The following is a 14,734-nucleotide window of genomic DNA, read 5'->3' as shown; positions in this document are numbered from 1 at the left end:
TAATAAACTTCTAGATTCACATTTTAAGCAGATGATAATTATCATCTTATTTGCTATAACAGTTATAATTTATGAGGAGGTCTTGATAATTCATCCACCTTAACAGTTTTACATTACCTATATAATCACTCCCTAGGTCACACTCCTCTGAAAATGTCAGCATTTCATCAGTAAAAGTTTCATCCAGATAACGAACATACCACTTTAACAGAAGTCACCATAAAATTTTAAGGAAGACACAAAATTCAGCTCACTTAGCAACCTCTTTATTTGATTTTCACACAGTAAGAAAAGTGAGAGAAAAGGAAAAGGAAGGGGGATGAAAGTTGTATTTCGTAAACTTGACCATGTACAGTAGTCTCCTCTTACCATGGTTTCATTTTCTGCAGTTTCAGTTACCCAGGGGCAATTGTGGTCCGAAAATATTAAATGGAAAATTCCAGAAATAAACAATTCCTAAGTTTTAAATTGCATGCCATTCTGAGTAATATGATGAAATCTCCTGCCATCTCGCTCTGTCCCACCCAGAATGTGAATCACCCCTATTTCCAGCATATCCACGCTGTATACTCGTAGGCGACCGACCTGTAGCTGTGTCAGTTATTAGATCAACTGCTGCAGTGTCTTGATGCTTGTGTTTAAGTCACCCTTATTTTAGTTACTAATGGCCCCAAAGCACAAGAGTAGTGATGCTGACAATCTGGACATGCCAAAGAGAAGTAGTCAAGTGCTTCCTTGAAGCAAAAAGGAAGCACTTTTCCCTATGGAGAGGAGAAAACACAGCAGAGGGTTCGGTAGTATCTGCAGTTTCAGGCATCCATTGGGGGTGTTGGAACATATCCCCACAGAAAAGGGGGGACTAGTGTATAAACTTAGCTATAACTTTGCATAGTACTTACACACACACACCATTTCTATAACCTGGGGTTTCATTTAATTAAAAAATAACAACATAAAGTCCTTTTCATACAAGGAGGCTGACCTTGACCCAAACAATCACTTATGAACCCACTTCTACTTTCCTAACCTCACCTCCCACTACTATCCCCACACTCCCATACTTTATATACCAGAAATTTCAAAATACTCTTAACTCCTATATACAGACCATGCTGTTTAACTGTACCAGGCCTTTCGAACACCCTCTACTTTGAACTTGATACACACGCTCTCTGTGCAACCGTATGTCCCCGAAAATAAGACCTAGTCAGACAATCAGCTCTAACGCGACTTTTGGAGCAAAAATGCATATAAGACCCGGTATTGTATTGTATTATATTATATTATTTCTATTCTATGTTATGCTATGCTATAAGACCGGGTCATATTAATTTTTGCTCCAAAAGTCGCATTAGAGCTGATTGTCCGGCTAGGTCTATTTTCGGGGAAACACGGTATTTATCTAAATAGCCCCTATTTAACCTTCAAAAACCTGGATAAGCACCACCTCTACGTAATTCCTTTGCTGACGCTCTGGCTAATTTATTACTTTCCTCTACACTACATCTGTTCATAGAAAAAAATGACTGTTACTCCATGTATCGTTCTGCAGTATATTTTTCTTCTTGTCCTTCTCAAACTCATTTAGAATGATCTCATACTTTGTCTTTGTACCTAAAACACTATACAGTGCCAGTAAACTGAAATGAAGTGAACTATAGGAATTTAAAAAAAAATAGGTGGTTGGAAAGGACACAGACTTTACAGTTGAAGAATCTATGTTTGAAAGTGGCTCCCATGTGGTTACAAATTATGCAACATCGAGCAAATTCTTTAATCACACTAGGCTCCGATTTTCTCAATGATAAAGCTCACAAAATGATACTATTATCTATCTTGTAGCACCGATGATTAAATCAGAAAATGCGTAAAATACACAGAAGAAGCCCTTTATAAATCATAAAATTTTAAAAGAAAATCAAGTATTTGTATTCATGATTCAAGACATGTAACACTCTCTAGTTAATCAAGAGAATATCTGTAAGAATTTGAATCTGATAAAAATTATCATTCACAAGGTATATTATACTCCTTTTATGGTTTTAAATATTTATTTTGGTTTATGTTTTAAAATGTATTAGTAAAATGATAGTAATTTATTGTGCTTGCTTAACATTTTTTTCATGATAAGGTATATAACCAAAAGAGAAGCCGATCAGCATCTGCTCAGTCGTTACTCTTCAGTCCATCCCTTTACACTCCCTTGTGCCCGCCCCGCCACAGCTGGAAGCCACTATTTTATTCATCTTTTCAACCTAGCTTAACAATTTCAATCAGCAGTCCATTAACAAAGTATAGAAAATAACAGTGGGGGAGCAGGACTTTTGGAATGGCAGAGTAGGTAGCTCAGGAGATCTCCTCAGCGAAGCAAAAATTTAACTGGTAAATGATTTAACTGGTAAAAAGTAACTGGTAATTGTTTTAAGGGCACATAGCAAATGAAGAAACAAATCTCAGTAATAGCAAGAATGGTGGCGTTTCAGCAGACCTGCCATCCTACTTGCATGTTTGGGAAGCTCCGCCCGCTACTCTACTCCAGACAAGCCTGGGCAAGAAGAGGGGTAACTCCTGTCCCTTCAGCTCCCAGGCTGGTTTCACCGCAGGAGGGACAGCTGTGCCCCATGTGTCCCAGCGGGGCACAGCCAGGAGGACTGTGTGTCCCTCCCCCAATTGGTCCCCACCAGTTGGCCAGAAGCTGTGCTCCAGGTGCAGCCGGCTGGGCGCTCTGAGACGCATCGGCAGCTGCGCAGAGGGCACAGCTCCCAGGCGGGAGGGGTGGGGTGTGAAGCCCAGGGCTGCCTCTGCCCCTCCTGCAGTGCCCAGTCAGAAAGTGGGGTGTTACTCTGGGACAAGTCAGTTCTCACTCTCAGTTCTAGTGCCAGGGAACAAAGGTCCTGTCCAGGCGGAAAGGCAGGCTCCGTGCTCTGCCAAGAGACTAACTTCACTTGCAACACAGTAGGAAGAACTCCACGCCTATGGACATTGTCCAAGAACAATGGAGATCTTTGCGGAGAGCAATTCGAGAAGCTGGTAGGTCCAGGACACAAGGGAAAACGGCAAGGCACCAGAAGTTAATACAGAACCGAGGAAAGAGACAGCCAAGAAGCGCCTACTCGGTGGGGGTTATAGTGATCTCTGGGGTTCAGTAAGGACGTGCACAGGTGCTGGACTGAGCAGGATGGGGGACACGCAGGACGCATTCCCTAAGTTGATACATCAACACACAGCAGACACATCCCTGGCACAAAGGGCTCACACGTAACGGCTAAGCAAACACAGACTGAACAATAAACTACTCTGACCCCTGAGCAGCTCCCAGGAAGTAAAATCACATTCATCCCTGCGCTCAGAAAGGCTGGGAATGCCCAAAGCTGCACCTTCACAGGAGCAATCAGAAGGGAACTTCCAAGTCACTAGTTCCTGGTTCAACATGTAACAGATAAATATGAACTCCCTGACCTATGACAGCAGCATCCAAGCCACTCACACGTACAGTGGTAAAGGATAAAAACGTAACTGGCAATGGGAACCTTAAGCACAACCTTTGACCAGTAAGTGACACTAAAACAAAAAAAGATCTCAAATAAATAACCTTTACTTCTACCTTAATAAACTTGGGGGGGGGGGGAAGCAAAATAAACCCACAACAAGCTGCAGAAAGAAAATAATAAAGACTAGAACAGAAATAAACGAATTATAGAAAAGCAACTGGAAAAAAACCCTCAATAAAACCAAAAGTTGGTTTATTGAAAAAAAAAAAAAAATCAACAAAATTGACAAACTTTTGGCCAGACAGATTAAGGAAACAAAAAGAGAAGACTCAAATTATCGAAACCAGGAATGAAAGAAGGGACATCATAACTGACCTTACAAAAATAAAAATAATTTTAAGGGGAAAAATATGAATAACTTAGTGCCAATAAGTAAGATAACTTAGACAAAAGAAGAAATAGAACATCTAAATACACCTATAACAAGGAAAGAAATTGAATTAGTAATTTAAAAGCCTCCCACAAAAAGTGCCCAGATGCAGGTGGTGTCACTGGAGAAATCTACCAAATTTTCAAAGTATTAGTACCAATTCTTCACAAAATCTTTAAAAACATGTAAGAGGAAAATACTCCCCAACTCATTCAATGAGACCAGTATTACTCTGATACAAAGCAAACAAAGTCATGGGGGCGGGGGACATCAGGGGAGACTACACAGCAAATCAATATCCCTTATGAATACTGAAGCAAAAATCCTCTAAAAAAATAATACAGTCCAGCAACATATGAAAATGATTATACACCATGACCAAAAGGGATTAATTCCAGAAATGCAAGCTATAGGTTTAACATTCAAAAAATTTACGTAAAACACCTTAATAGAATAAAGGACAAAAACTACACGATCATTTCAATAGATGGGAGAAAAAGCATTTCACAAAAATCCAACAACCTTTTATGATAAAAATGCTCAACAAACTAGAAATATAAGGGAACTCCCCTTTTATTGATAAATGACATTGGTAGATGATATCCATAGCTTAAAAATGAAAGACTAAATACTTTTTCTTCCTAAAATCAGGAACAAGAAGATGATGTCTGCTTTCATTTCTTAACATTATACTGAAGGTTCTAAGCAGGGCAGTGGTAAGAAAAAGAAGTAAAAGGTATCCAAGACATTGTATTTTGATAAAAGGGTCAATTCATCAAGATATAACTATTTTATACATATACGTACCAAACAACAGTTGTAAATACTGATAAAATTGAAGGAAGAAATAGACAATTCTACAATAATAGTTAGAGACTTGTTTGAATACACCACTTCCAATAATGGACAGAACACCTAAGACAGAAGAGCAATAAAGAAACAGAAGATCTGAACAACATTACAAACCAGTTAGACCTAACAGATATACATAGAGCACTCCGCCCCAAAACAGAATAAGTTCGTCTCAAGTGCACATGGATATTATCCAGGATAGGCCACAAAACAAATATCAATAAATTTAAAAAGACTGAAATCCACGAAGTATCTTCTCCAACCACAATAGAATGGAACTTGAAATCGGTAACAAAGGGGGGAAAATCACAAATGCATGGAAATTGAACAACATACTCTGAACCAACAGGTCAAAGAGGAAAGTAAACGACACACTTTGAATGGAAGGAAGGAAGAGAGGGACGGAGGGATGGAAGGAGGGAGAATTTAAGAGATAAATGAAAACAAAAATACAACACACCAAAACTTATGAGAGGCAGTGGAGGCAGCACTCAAAGGGGAAATCTACTTCTGTAAATGCCTACATTAAGAAAGATCTCAAATCAGTATCCTAATTTTGCACCCTGAAGAACTAAAAAAAGAGGAAACTAAACCTAAAGCTAGCAGAGGAAGGAAATAATGAAGGTTAGACCAGAGATAAATAAAACAGAGAAAGACAAAAAATAGATTTAAGAAAATCAAAAGTTGGTTATTTTAAAGATCAACAAAATTGACAAAACTTTTGCTAGTCTGGCAAAGAAAAAAGAAAGAAGACACAAATAACTAAAATCAGAAATGAAAGTAGGGACAACAGTGGCCTTACAGTAATAAAAAGGACAGTAACAGAATACTGTAAACAACTGTGTGCCAACAAATCAGGTAACAGAAAAAAAAAAAAAGAACAAATTCCTAGACACACACCAATTGCTATACTAATGAAATACAAAATCTCAAAAAACCTATATAACAAGATTGAATCAGTAATCAAAAACGTCCCAAAAAGTAAAATCCAAGACCAGATGGTTTCAATGGTAAATTCTCACACTTAAAGAATTAACAACAATCCTCTTTAAGCTCTTCCCTTCAAAAAAGAGAGTATAAGTATTTGGATTAATGCCTGGCATATAACAAGCACCATATAAATTTTGGCTATTATTATTACTGCTACTACTATTATAATCATACAGCAAAGAGCTATTAATTCTCTTAAAGTTCTCCTAAGAACGGCATAATCTCCCCTTTTTCAACAATCATTACTAAGATGTTTTTAAATGTTACATCTGTAACACAGTGCTTAGCTTAGAAACTGGCATTCTAAGCTAAATAGTACAGTGTACTATACGGACTCTGGAGACAGACTGCCTAGAGCTCAGCCCTAGCTCTGCTATTCAGTGGCTGTACCCCTCTTAGGTAACTTATTTAACTGGGATTGCCTCAGTTGTTTTTTTTTCTCTCTATAGAATGAGGATCATAACAGTACCCATTCTTCACTGGGTTGCTGTGAGGTTTAAGAGAGTTATAAAAGTACATGTAAAGGGCTTAGAGTAATGTGTGACACATAGCAAGTGCAATATAAATTTGCTATTATTAAACAACAATTTGTAAAATACATAGTAAGTTAATGTTTAATAAGTGTTAATTACATGCCAGGTGCTATGGTAAGCACTTACTAAACATTATTATGTTTTCCCCCTGCAAAGTCCCTACTACACAGATGAGGAGGGGAAAAGGGCTTAAAGAGGAAAACATCTTTCCGAGTCATAACTATGAGTCGGCAGAACTGGGGTACAAACCCAAATACGCCCCGCTACAGGCCAGTGCTCTTTACTTTTGAGAACAGATTTGCCTCTGCCCAGCCCTCTCCCGGGCTGGCGGCAACAGGCATAATCAGGGCACTGCATTCTTCTCCCTGATCCCGGAAGCAGTGGTGCCATCTTCCCCTTCCGCACAGTCTTACTATCAGTAGAACAAAGTCGAGGAATAAAATCAATGCGCCATCCTTGCTATGTAAACTTCTCTCATACAGTGAGAGGAAAGATGTATTTAAGGAAAGCGACCTCAATTATTCAAGTAATCAATCTCTGATGAACCACAGGTAAAATATTATTACATGTAAGGTCACTCAGAAATTTTTCTTAAAACTATTAATTGATCTAAATAAAATGTTAGGCTGCTGTAAAGGTGCCATGTGGTTTTCATACTATGGCCTTCAGAGGCCTGGGGTTCTACAAAAGTGAGTGACTCCGGGAAGGCAGTCACCTGGTCCCACACCCCAGTTTCAACCAGAGCAACTTGGTGTTTATCTGTGCTCTCTATACAATAGGGGTTCTTCATAAAATTTTACTCAGGGGTTTCTACTGCCAAATATCAATACTTACAAAAAGAACTATCCTATATAATACATGGAATTCACAAAAGTATTATAAGCCCAGTCTTTCAAAACATTCAAAAATCCCATTTTTTCCTCTCTGATCATGGAGAAAAACTACTCTGTACTAAATTAGAGTCACTAAAACCTCTTAGGGTAAGCAAGAGTATACTAATTAATGAAGTACGTGACGTTCCAGTTACAACAGCAAACATTAATGATTCCAATCAAAAGACTAATACTAATTAGGTCACATCTTTAGTCTCTATCCTGACTCAATTCCTCCTTCTTCTAGTTACACTGGCTACACCTTCCCCCAACTATAGGCTAAAAGCCGATTATTTATAATCACTAAAGAAAAACAGTCTCTAAATGGCTGGAGCACAATAAAGAAAAGGTCACCAAAATAGACACAGCCAGTCAAACTGTGTGGTCAGTGAAAATATCTGCCAAATATTACAGCAATCCTACTTGAACTTCACCCAGAACTAAAAAGTACTTACGGACAAAAGTTATAATGAGGCCCTGGAGTAGTTTACCTACAATTCTAAAACTAAAACTAACAATGGGAGAATAGTTATGTAGTACAACTCAATGGAACATTACATAACCAGTAACTACAAATATTATGAGGCAACAAGGGAAAGATTTTACAAGATCCTGGATATTTAATAAGGTTATAAAGAATTATTCCTACAACTATGTAAAACATGTATATTGTATGAAATAAGATGTAGAATTGAAGTCAAAAGTCAGGATAGTGACTAAAAACTTTTCTTCTTTAAAATTATCACAAAAGGGAGAAGAGTAGAGGCTCAGAGAGAAGATACCAAGAAAGAGAATGAGGAAGGCTCAGGACAGATGAGAATCCATACAAAAATTTACAAAGAATCAGATATTTAAAGAAAGAGAGTAAGAAGGATACAGAAACCCAGAGAAAGAGCTTGAGAGATCCATGCAGGACCCACCATGGGGTGGGGGGCACAGAGAGACAGAGAAACACAGCCAGCCAGCCAAACACCAGAGTGAACAAGGGAAAGAAATCTGAGAGGTGACACAGACCAAGAGAGAGGGACAGAAACCCAGAGACACAAAGATAGAGACCCAGAGTCCAGGGTGAAAGGGACAGAAACCCAGAGAGGACAGCGAGTATAGAGAAAAGAGACGAAAGGCTTAGAAGAACAGGTAGAAAATGACGGAGACGGAGAGCGAGTCCGAGATGATGATGATGACAGTGAAGAGGAGAGGATTACGAAGTATCCCCATATACATGTGGAATCGTCCTGGGAAGCTAACCAAGTCTTTCAGCCCCATAGTCCTGCACCACTGACTCCTCCTTCTCTCTCTCACCCTCACAAGGCCCCCCCCCCCCCCCCCAACTGCCTGCTCAAGCCACTCTTAGGCTCCCGTTCTTACCGTTGATCTCCGGCCCACAGCTTCCCCTGAGCTCTCTGAAACCCCTCAAAAAACTCTCCATGGAGTTTCAAACCCCCGTCTCTTCAGAGAGGGTTCCTTCTACTGCGTTTCCCTAGATAAAATCTGGATCCCACCCGATGGTACTGTTTTCCTTGCGGTTCTCTCAAATAAAGACTACTCTCACCCTTCACCATTACTCTAGGACCAGAAGGCAACGCTTGCAAACGGCTGGCTCCTTGCTGTCCTGGCCTCAAACATCGCCTCTCCCTTTTTCCCAAACTCATGGTTACACAGCTTATCTACCCAACCTTTTCAATGTCATCTCTTCATTTACCGCCCCACGCCCACCCCCATGAAATCATACATATACCTTTCTACTGGGCATCTCTCTTTGCACGTCTCACAGGCCATCTCAAACTATTAATTTATTATTTCCTCCTCCAAAGCTCTTCTAACATACACACAGACAATACATAATGCTTCTGTTAGTAAAATACCTACCTAATATAGAACCACCACATTTAGAGAGAAATCACCTTTAAGAATTTGTAAGAATTTCGTAAGACATTTAGATCCCTTTCTAAACGGTGGTTCTCAGTTCACTCTCAGTCATCTACTCCTGGCGAGTTAGAACTGATAATAACAAACCTGAGCTCTCAACCCTCGGGCAGAACCGGTCTCATATGAAACGTATTAGTTTACTAACTGGTCTCTTGAGTAACACTGGTCCTGCCAGAACAATTCAGACGAAAGGAAGTGGAGATCGCGAGCAGGCTAAGAAGAAATTATCTTTGTGGTGGTTGGATGTCCTGACCCTGTGTATTTCTGTATATCTTCAGAAAAGCTCCGTTTTTTGACAAGGCAGGATAATTATATTCAGTAATATATCACAACTTTTCTTTCTGTTCTTTTAATGAAGCTATCCAACAAAATTAAAAGTTGCCTTTTTTTCACTTTGGAAAATTTACAATGTTTAAGGGAAAGTTCTGAGATAAATAAAATATCAGAAAGTATATTTCTTTTTTATAATAGAGGTTCCTTCACTGTCCTTCTGGTTAATCTCCCTTAATGACTTCTCAATTGCTCTTTATCAGTAACAGACTGTTTAAGATAAATAGCAGCTCTGAACAGCAGCAGGGAGGAAAATCATCCTGGGGATACACAGATAACAGTCAGTCCATTGTCATTGTGAGGCTGGATTAAGTGACAGCAGGGAGGAAGACTGTGGGGGTGGGGGGGGGCTTCTGCCAAACCAAACTCAGATAGGTAAGCCTTCAGGTGCCGCCACAAATAGAGCCTTACATTCAAAAGGTTTGATATTCTTCTCGTTCTGCTTTTTATCTTCATAAGCCTTAAATGAGTTAATATTTGTAAAGCACTAAAACAGTACCCAGCATATAGGGAAAACAGTGTAAATTAAGTAGTCAAGAGAAAATGTTTAAGGGGCTTTGTAAGGAGACGTCTGCAAGTGAATCTGCATGCAATCCAGTCGTTCATGGAACAAATAATTCTGACCTTTACTTTCCTCTCTGGTGTCTTACAATGTCTAGCATCTAATAACAAAAAGCCACACGGATGCAAAATTCCATTATAAGAGTGCTGTGAACGTAACAGATGCTCCATAATTTTATTTGGGAAGGGATAGGAAAAAGTAAAGACACGCCAAAACAGATAAGATTAAAGACATAATAGGCAGTTTGCTAGATTAAAAAAGAAAAGTAGCATTAGCCAAGTAATCGGCTTTAGAAACAAAAGAGCTCAAATACTTATGAGGGTTTATAGTCCCCAATACAAGCAGAGGCCATCATTTAAACTTAAAAGGCAAGGGGTGTGTGTTGGGGGCGGGGGGGCGGCCTGCAAAACAAGATTCACTAAACGGCCAATTTAGTTGTCAAAACAACATTAGCATTCTCTCTCTCTCTCTCTCTCTCTCTCTCTCACACACACCAATTATGTATCTGTAGGCATGTATATCACAATTCTGGCTCATTGTGTAGGTACCTTCCTATATAACAGGCTCAGTCATTTAAAAAAAAAAGGAATTTCTAAGGAAATAATCTAAATAAAATGTAATGGAAAATAATCAAACACTGGCTAATTCGGAAATAGTTATGTGAAGTAAAAAGAACACTAGGCTACAAATCAAGAGGCATCATGGATCTTACGGACTTTGGATAGTCTATTCATGATGTTATCTAAAATCCTATTTATTTAGTTGAAAACGTTAAGTGCTTTGTTACTTGCCCTGACCCCTCATCTCAAACTAGTGAAGGAAAAATGCAAAGCAAAGACTGAATCTGGGAAGAAGGGACAGTGAACAGACAGAAAAATAAAAAAGACCACAGTAAAACAAAAGAAACTGATTTTCTATGCTTCCGACTCGAGAGAGTACAATGACATTAATTCATACATCTTCTGAAGAGAAAAACCGATGGGACAGAGGGAGAAGTGTCACAGCACAAGTCTTCTTTAATTATTCTCTGCTTTCACAAACTTAAAAGTGATCATAAATAGTGACCACTCACAACAAGCTCTGAAATACACATTTTCTAACTTTTCTCTAGGTTAAGAGAGAAACCTAGAGAGGTTTATACCTATGAGGGTTTACAGTCCCTAATACAAGCAGAGGCCATCATTTAAACTCAAAAGGCAAGGGGTGGGGTGGGGGGGGCTGCAAAAAAAGATTCACTAAAAGGCCAATTTAGTTGTCAAAACAACATTAGCATTCTCCCAATGTGTAAGTCTCATTCTGGTCCTACTGAAGTCCACCTGCTTCCCCTTCCCCTCTAATACTTCAAATTAACAAAATGACATCATTTTCCTCCCTCCAATAAAGCACATAGGGAACATAGAATGTTTAAAATACACACACACACACACACACACACTTGCTTCAGAACTGAAGGCAGATGTTTTAAAAAAAGAAAGTTTTAGAAAAATTCATTCCCTTTGTCATTTCATTAACGTTTTCCTGATATAACTAATGACGCTTAATGATAATATACTGAGCCCAGAATCACAAGGACTTGGGTTATGCAATTCTTCCATTCAATTAACAAAACTATTTCACTTGAGGGAGGGGGAAGACTATTTCTAGAAGAATAACAAGTCTATCACAATGTTCAGTACACACTTTCTGCAAGACATACCTTCTCACCACTTGAGTAGAAGAAATAACGCAATCGGACTATGTTACAGTGATCTAGCTTTCTCATGATTTGGAGCTCTCGGTTCTGAAAAGGAAACACATGAAAATATTTTTTAAAGGATAACTGCTATTCATCACATTGACTAATGCTTAATATTAAACATTACGAACAGCGGTTATAGATATGTTACTAAAAAGTATGGTCTACAGACCAGTGCTGACCTGTAAACTATTTGTTACTAGTCCATGAACTATTTACTACTGCTCCACAAATCAAATTGAGAATAAGTGTAAGAATTTTTTATAGCAATTTGACAGAATAATTTTGTATCAATGAATCTTATAATGAAATGGGGCCTATATTTCGTATTTCCTAAAATTCTACTTTTCCAGTAATTCAATAATTGTATTATTTCACAAAAATGTCAGTCCTTAATAAATTGGAAAATTTTTAAATTGGTACTTTACCACAAATAGTTTGAGAAGCACTGGTCTACAGTATATAAGAGGTGTCTGAATTGAGCTATTACTGCCAAAATTTTTACAACTATAATAAAAATCAAACTTCTCCCCAAACAAATAAAATTGAGTGCAAAGAAAACTCTTTAAAAGCCCCACTGTTTTCCAAGATACAGTGAAAAATATGAGAATCAACCCCATTAGAAGGGCTCAGTTGCTAAGTTTTACAGAGTTAAAATATGATATGCTAGAAATTGTACAGTCTGATAAATTTATAGACCACACAAATAATTTCCCTTTGGAGGAGACTTAAAGTTATGCTGATTCTTCATTAAATAATATAATGACCTCTTAACACAATACATCTCGCAGTAGTAAATTTGAAGAGTACACTCATATATTAACAAAGATAAATTCCAACAACATACTTGGGCTGTCAGAAATCAGTTAGTAATGGCTAAACTACATAACACAGAGAAAGAACACCAGAGTAATAGCTATGTGTACAAAAAATACAAACTTTCAGTTAAAATAATAAGTTAGCAGAGCGACAAAACATAAAGTATATACCTGGGAATCTGGAAGGGAAACGCTGTTATAGTTAGGGGAAAAATGGCCCCCCAAAAAAAGGAGTTGACGATGGACAGGGGACTACAAGTCAAATAAGCAGAACTGTTCTAGAGCAGAGTAAGCTTCAGTTATTAGAAGATGGTAGCAGAAATAAGTGAATGTTTCTCCTCCTCTAGAAACTTCCCAAACACGCTATGATTGTTCTAGCATTTCCTCTCAGGAAAATAGGAAACTCAAGAAGACTTTCCTTCTGTCCCTTTAACCTGACCATGAGAGCTGGGCTTATGTGTATGGTGATATTTAAAATTCTTTTATAAGGTATCAATCATACATTCCATTACTTGCTACAAAATGTTTATAGCTGAAGCAATAAACAAACTTAGGCAGTACAGTATAACTGCTTGAACAATGATAATTCAAGTCTGAAGTCAGACTAAGTTTTGACTGTTGAAGAGAACGCAGAAAACTTTACCAATTTCAAAACTGTGGCCATTTCCATTCCAAACTAAACCTATTTCTGTAAGTATATCTATAGTTTGCCAATTTGCATCTAGGTAGCTAGTTTTGTGGGAAAACTACTAGTAAGCTAAGATTCATGCCTCTTGTGTTATACTCGTACAGATATTAAGATTGACTGTTTTAGGGAGAGAGATAGAAGACGGCAGAACAGATAAATGCTATGCTTGCTGCCTCCCAAGACCATATTAAAATTACAACTAAATTATAGAACAATCAACCTGGAGAACCATCAGAAGTCTAGCTGAACAAAAGTTGTATAACTAAGGATTTAAAGAAGTAACGTCAGGAGTGGGAAGATGGATGAAGACGTAGAATGGGCCGGCCTGATACCTGAGTGTAGAGGCTGAGAATCAGGAGGGATATCTCAGCTACAGAGGCATCCCCTCCCCCTCCCGCCACCATAGGAGGAGCAATGGACTCCAGCCCCACACCAGGATCCACAACCCGGAGTACTGGTGCCAGGAAGACGAGCCCCCAAATATCAGGCTGTGAAAAATAGCAGGAATTCCAACCAGCTGGGTGGGATGAAAGGCAGAAGGAAACTCAGATGTCATCTTAAAGGGCCCCTGCACAGATTCACTTGCTTGCAGGTGCTCAGCCTGGCCTCTGGCAGAAGGGCAGTGACTCGGAGGCATCAGAGACATACGGGGGAGACTGAGTTGTGTGGCTGCAGGGCGAGGACTGGAGGGACAGTCGCCGTTTCCCCTGTGTAGAATCATCCTATGCAGTCAGCAGGTGGGCACCACCTTTCCTGTGTTGAGCCCTCCCCAACACAGTGGTACCTCAGTTTTCGAACGTCTCTGTTGACGAACATTTCAGTGTATGAACGCCGTAAATTTTACGGATCTACGGTATCATTAGATAGTAAAATTCATGCTAAATCTGCAGTTTTAGGGGTCGGTTTTAAAGGTCTGGAACAGATTAATCCATTTTGCATTACTTTCTATGGGGGAAACTGCACCTAAGTTTTCAAACGTTTCAGAACTCGAACAGTCTTCCAGAATGGATTATGTTCGAAAGCGAGGTACCACTGCACAGCCAAATCTGAATCTGCATTGGTTTGGTGAACACAGCTTGTTTCACCCTGCTGACTGCATGGGGCCCCGCTCCACCCAAATTGAGCAACACCTGAGGCACTTTCTTGGCAAACAGCCAGCCCTGCTCCCACTGCACTATTTCTTGGACAACTCGTGGGGTTCTCCAGGCCCCAGGTGGGCAGCTGGCCTCAGTGTGCTCTGAGACTTTTGCTGAGTAGCTCAGGCTCAGAACTGGTACCAAACCAGAACATACATTAATCTACTGAACACCAATAGTCCCATACTGATGACTCCCCGTGAGCCCACCTCACCAACTCTGTGACCACCCAAGGTTATACCAGCAGCTGAACCATACGGGAGCTGGCAGGTGGCATTGGAGTACCCTAGGCCTTATGTGGAGCTACCCCAAGCCCAGAACTGGTGGCCGACATCCTCAGTTCACACTAGGGCCTCTTCCACATGCCT

At 39.4% G+C, this 14,734-nt stretch overlaps 1 protein-coding gene across 5 annotated transcripts in view; it reads right to left on the bottom strand.

The window, feature by feature from the left end:
- The window catches only part of GSK3B (glycogen synthase kinase 3 beta), a 190,281-nt gene that overhangs the window by 81,259 nt on the left and 94,288 nt on the right, over positions 1 to 14,734 (bottom strand). For all 5 annotated transcript variants that reach the window (XM_074331491.1, XM_019729652.2, XM_019729653.2 and 2 more), the window contains exon 3: positions 11,686 to 11,769. In XM_074331491.1, the coding sequence (XP_074187592.1) occupies positions 11,686 to 11,769 (84 nt within the window). The remainder of the gene's footprint in view (positions 1 to 11,685; positions 11,770 to 14,734) is intronic.

Source organism: Rhinolophus sinicus, linkage group LG01, assembly GCF_036562045.2.
Source record: "Rhinolophus sinicus isolate RSC01 linkage group LG01, ASM3656204v1, whole genome shotgun sequence".
Classification (NCBI taxonomy): Eukaryota; Metazoa; Chordata; class Mammalia; order Chiroptera; family Rhinolophidae; genus Rhinolophus; species Rhinolophus sinicus.
Note: the sequence above shows the minus strand (reverse complement) of the source record. Positions and strands in the feature narration are given on the sequence as shown.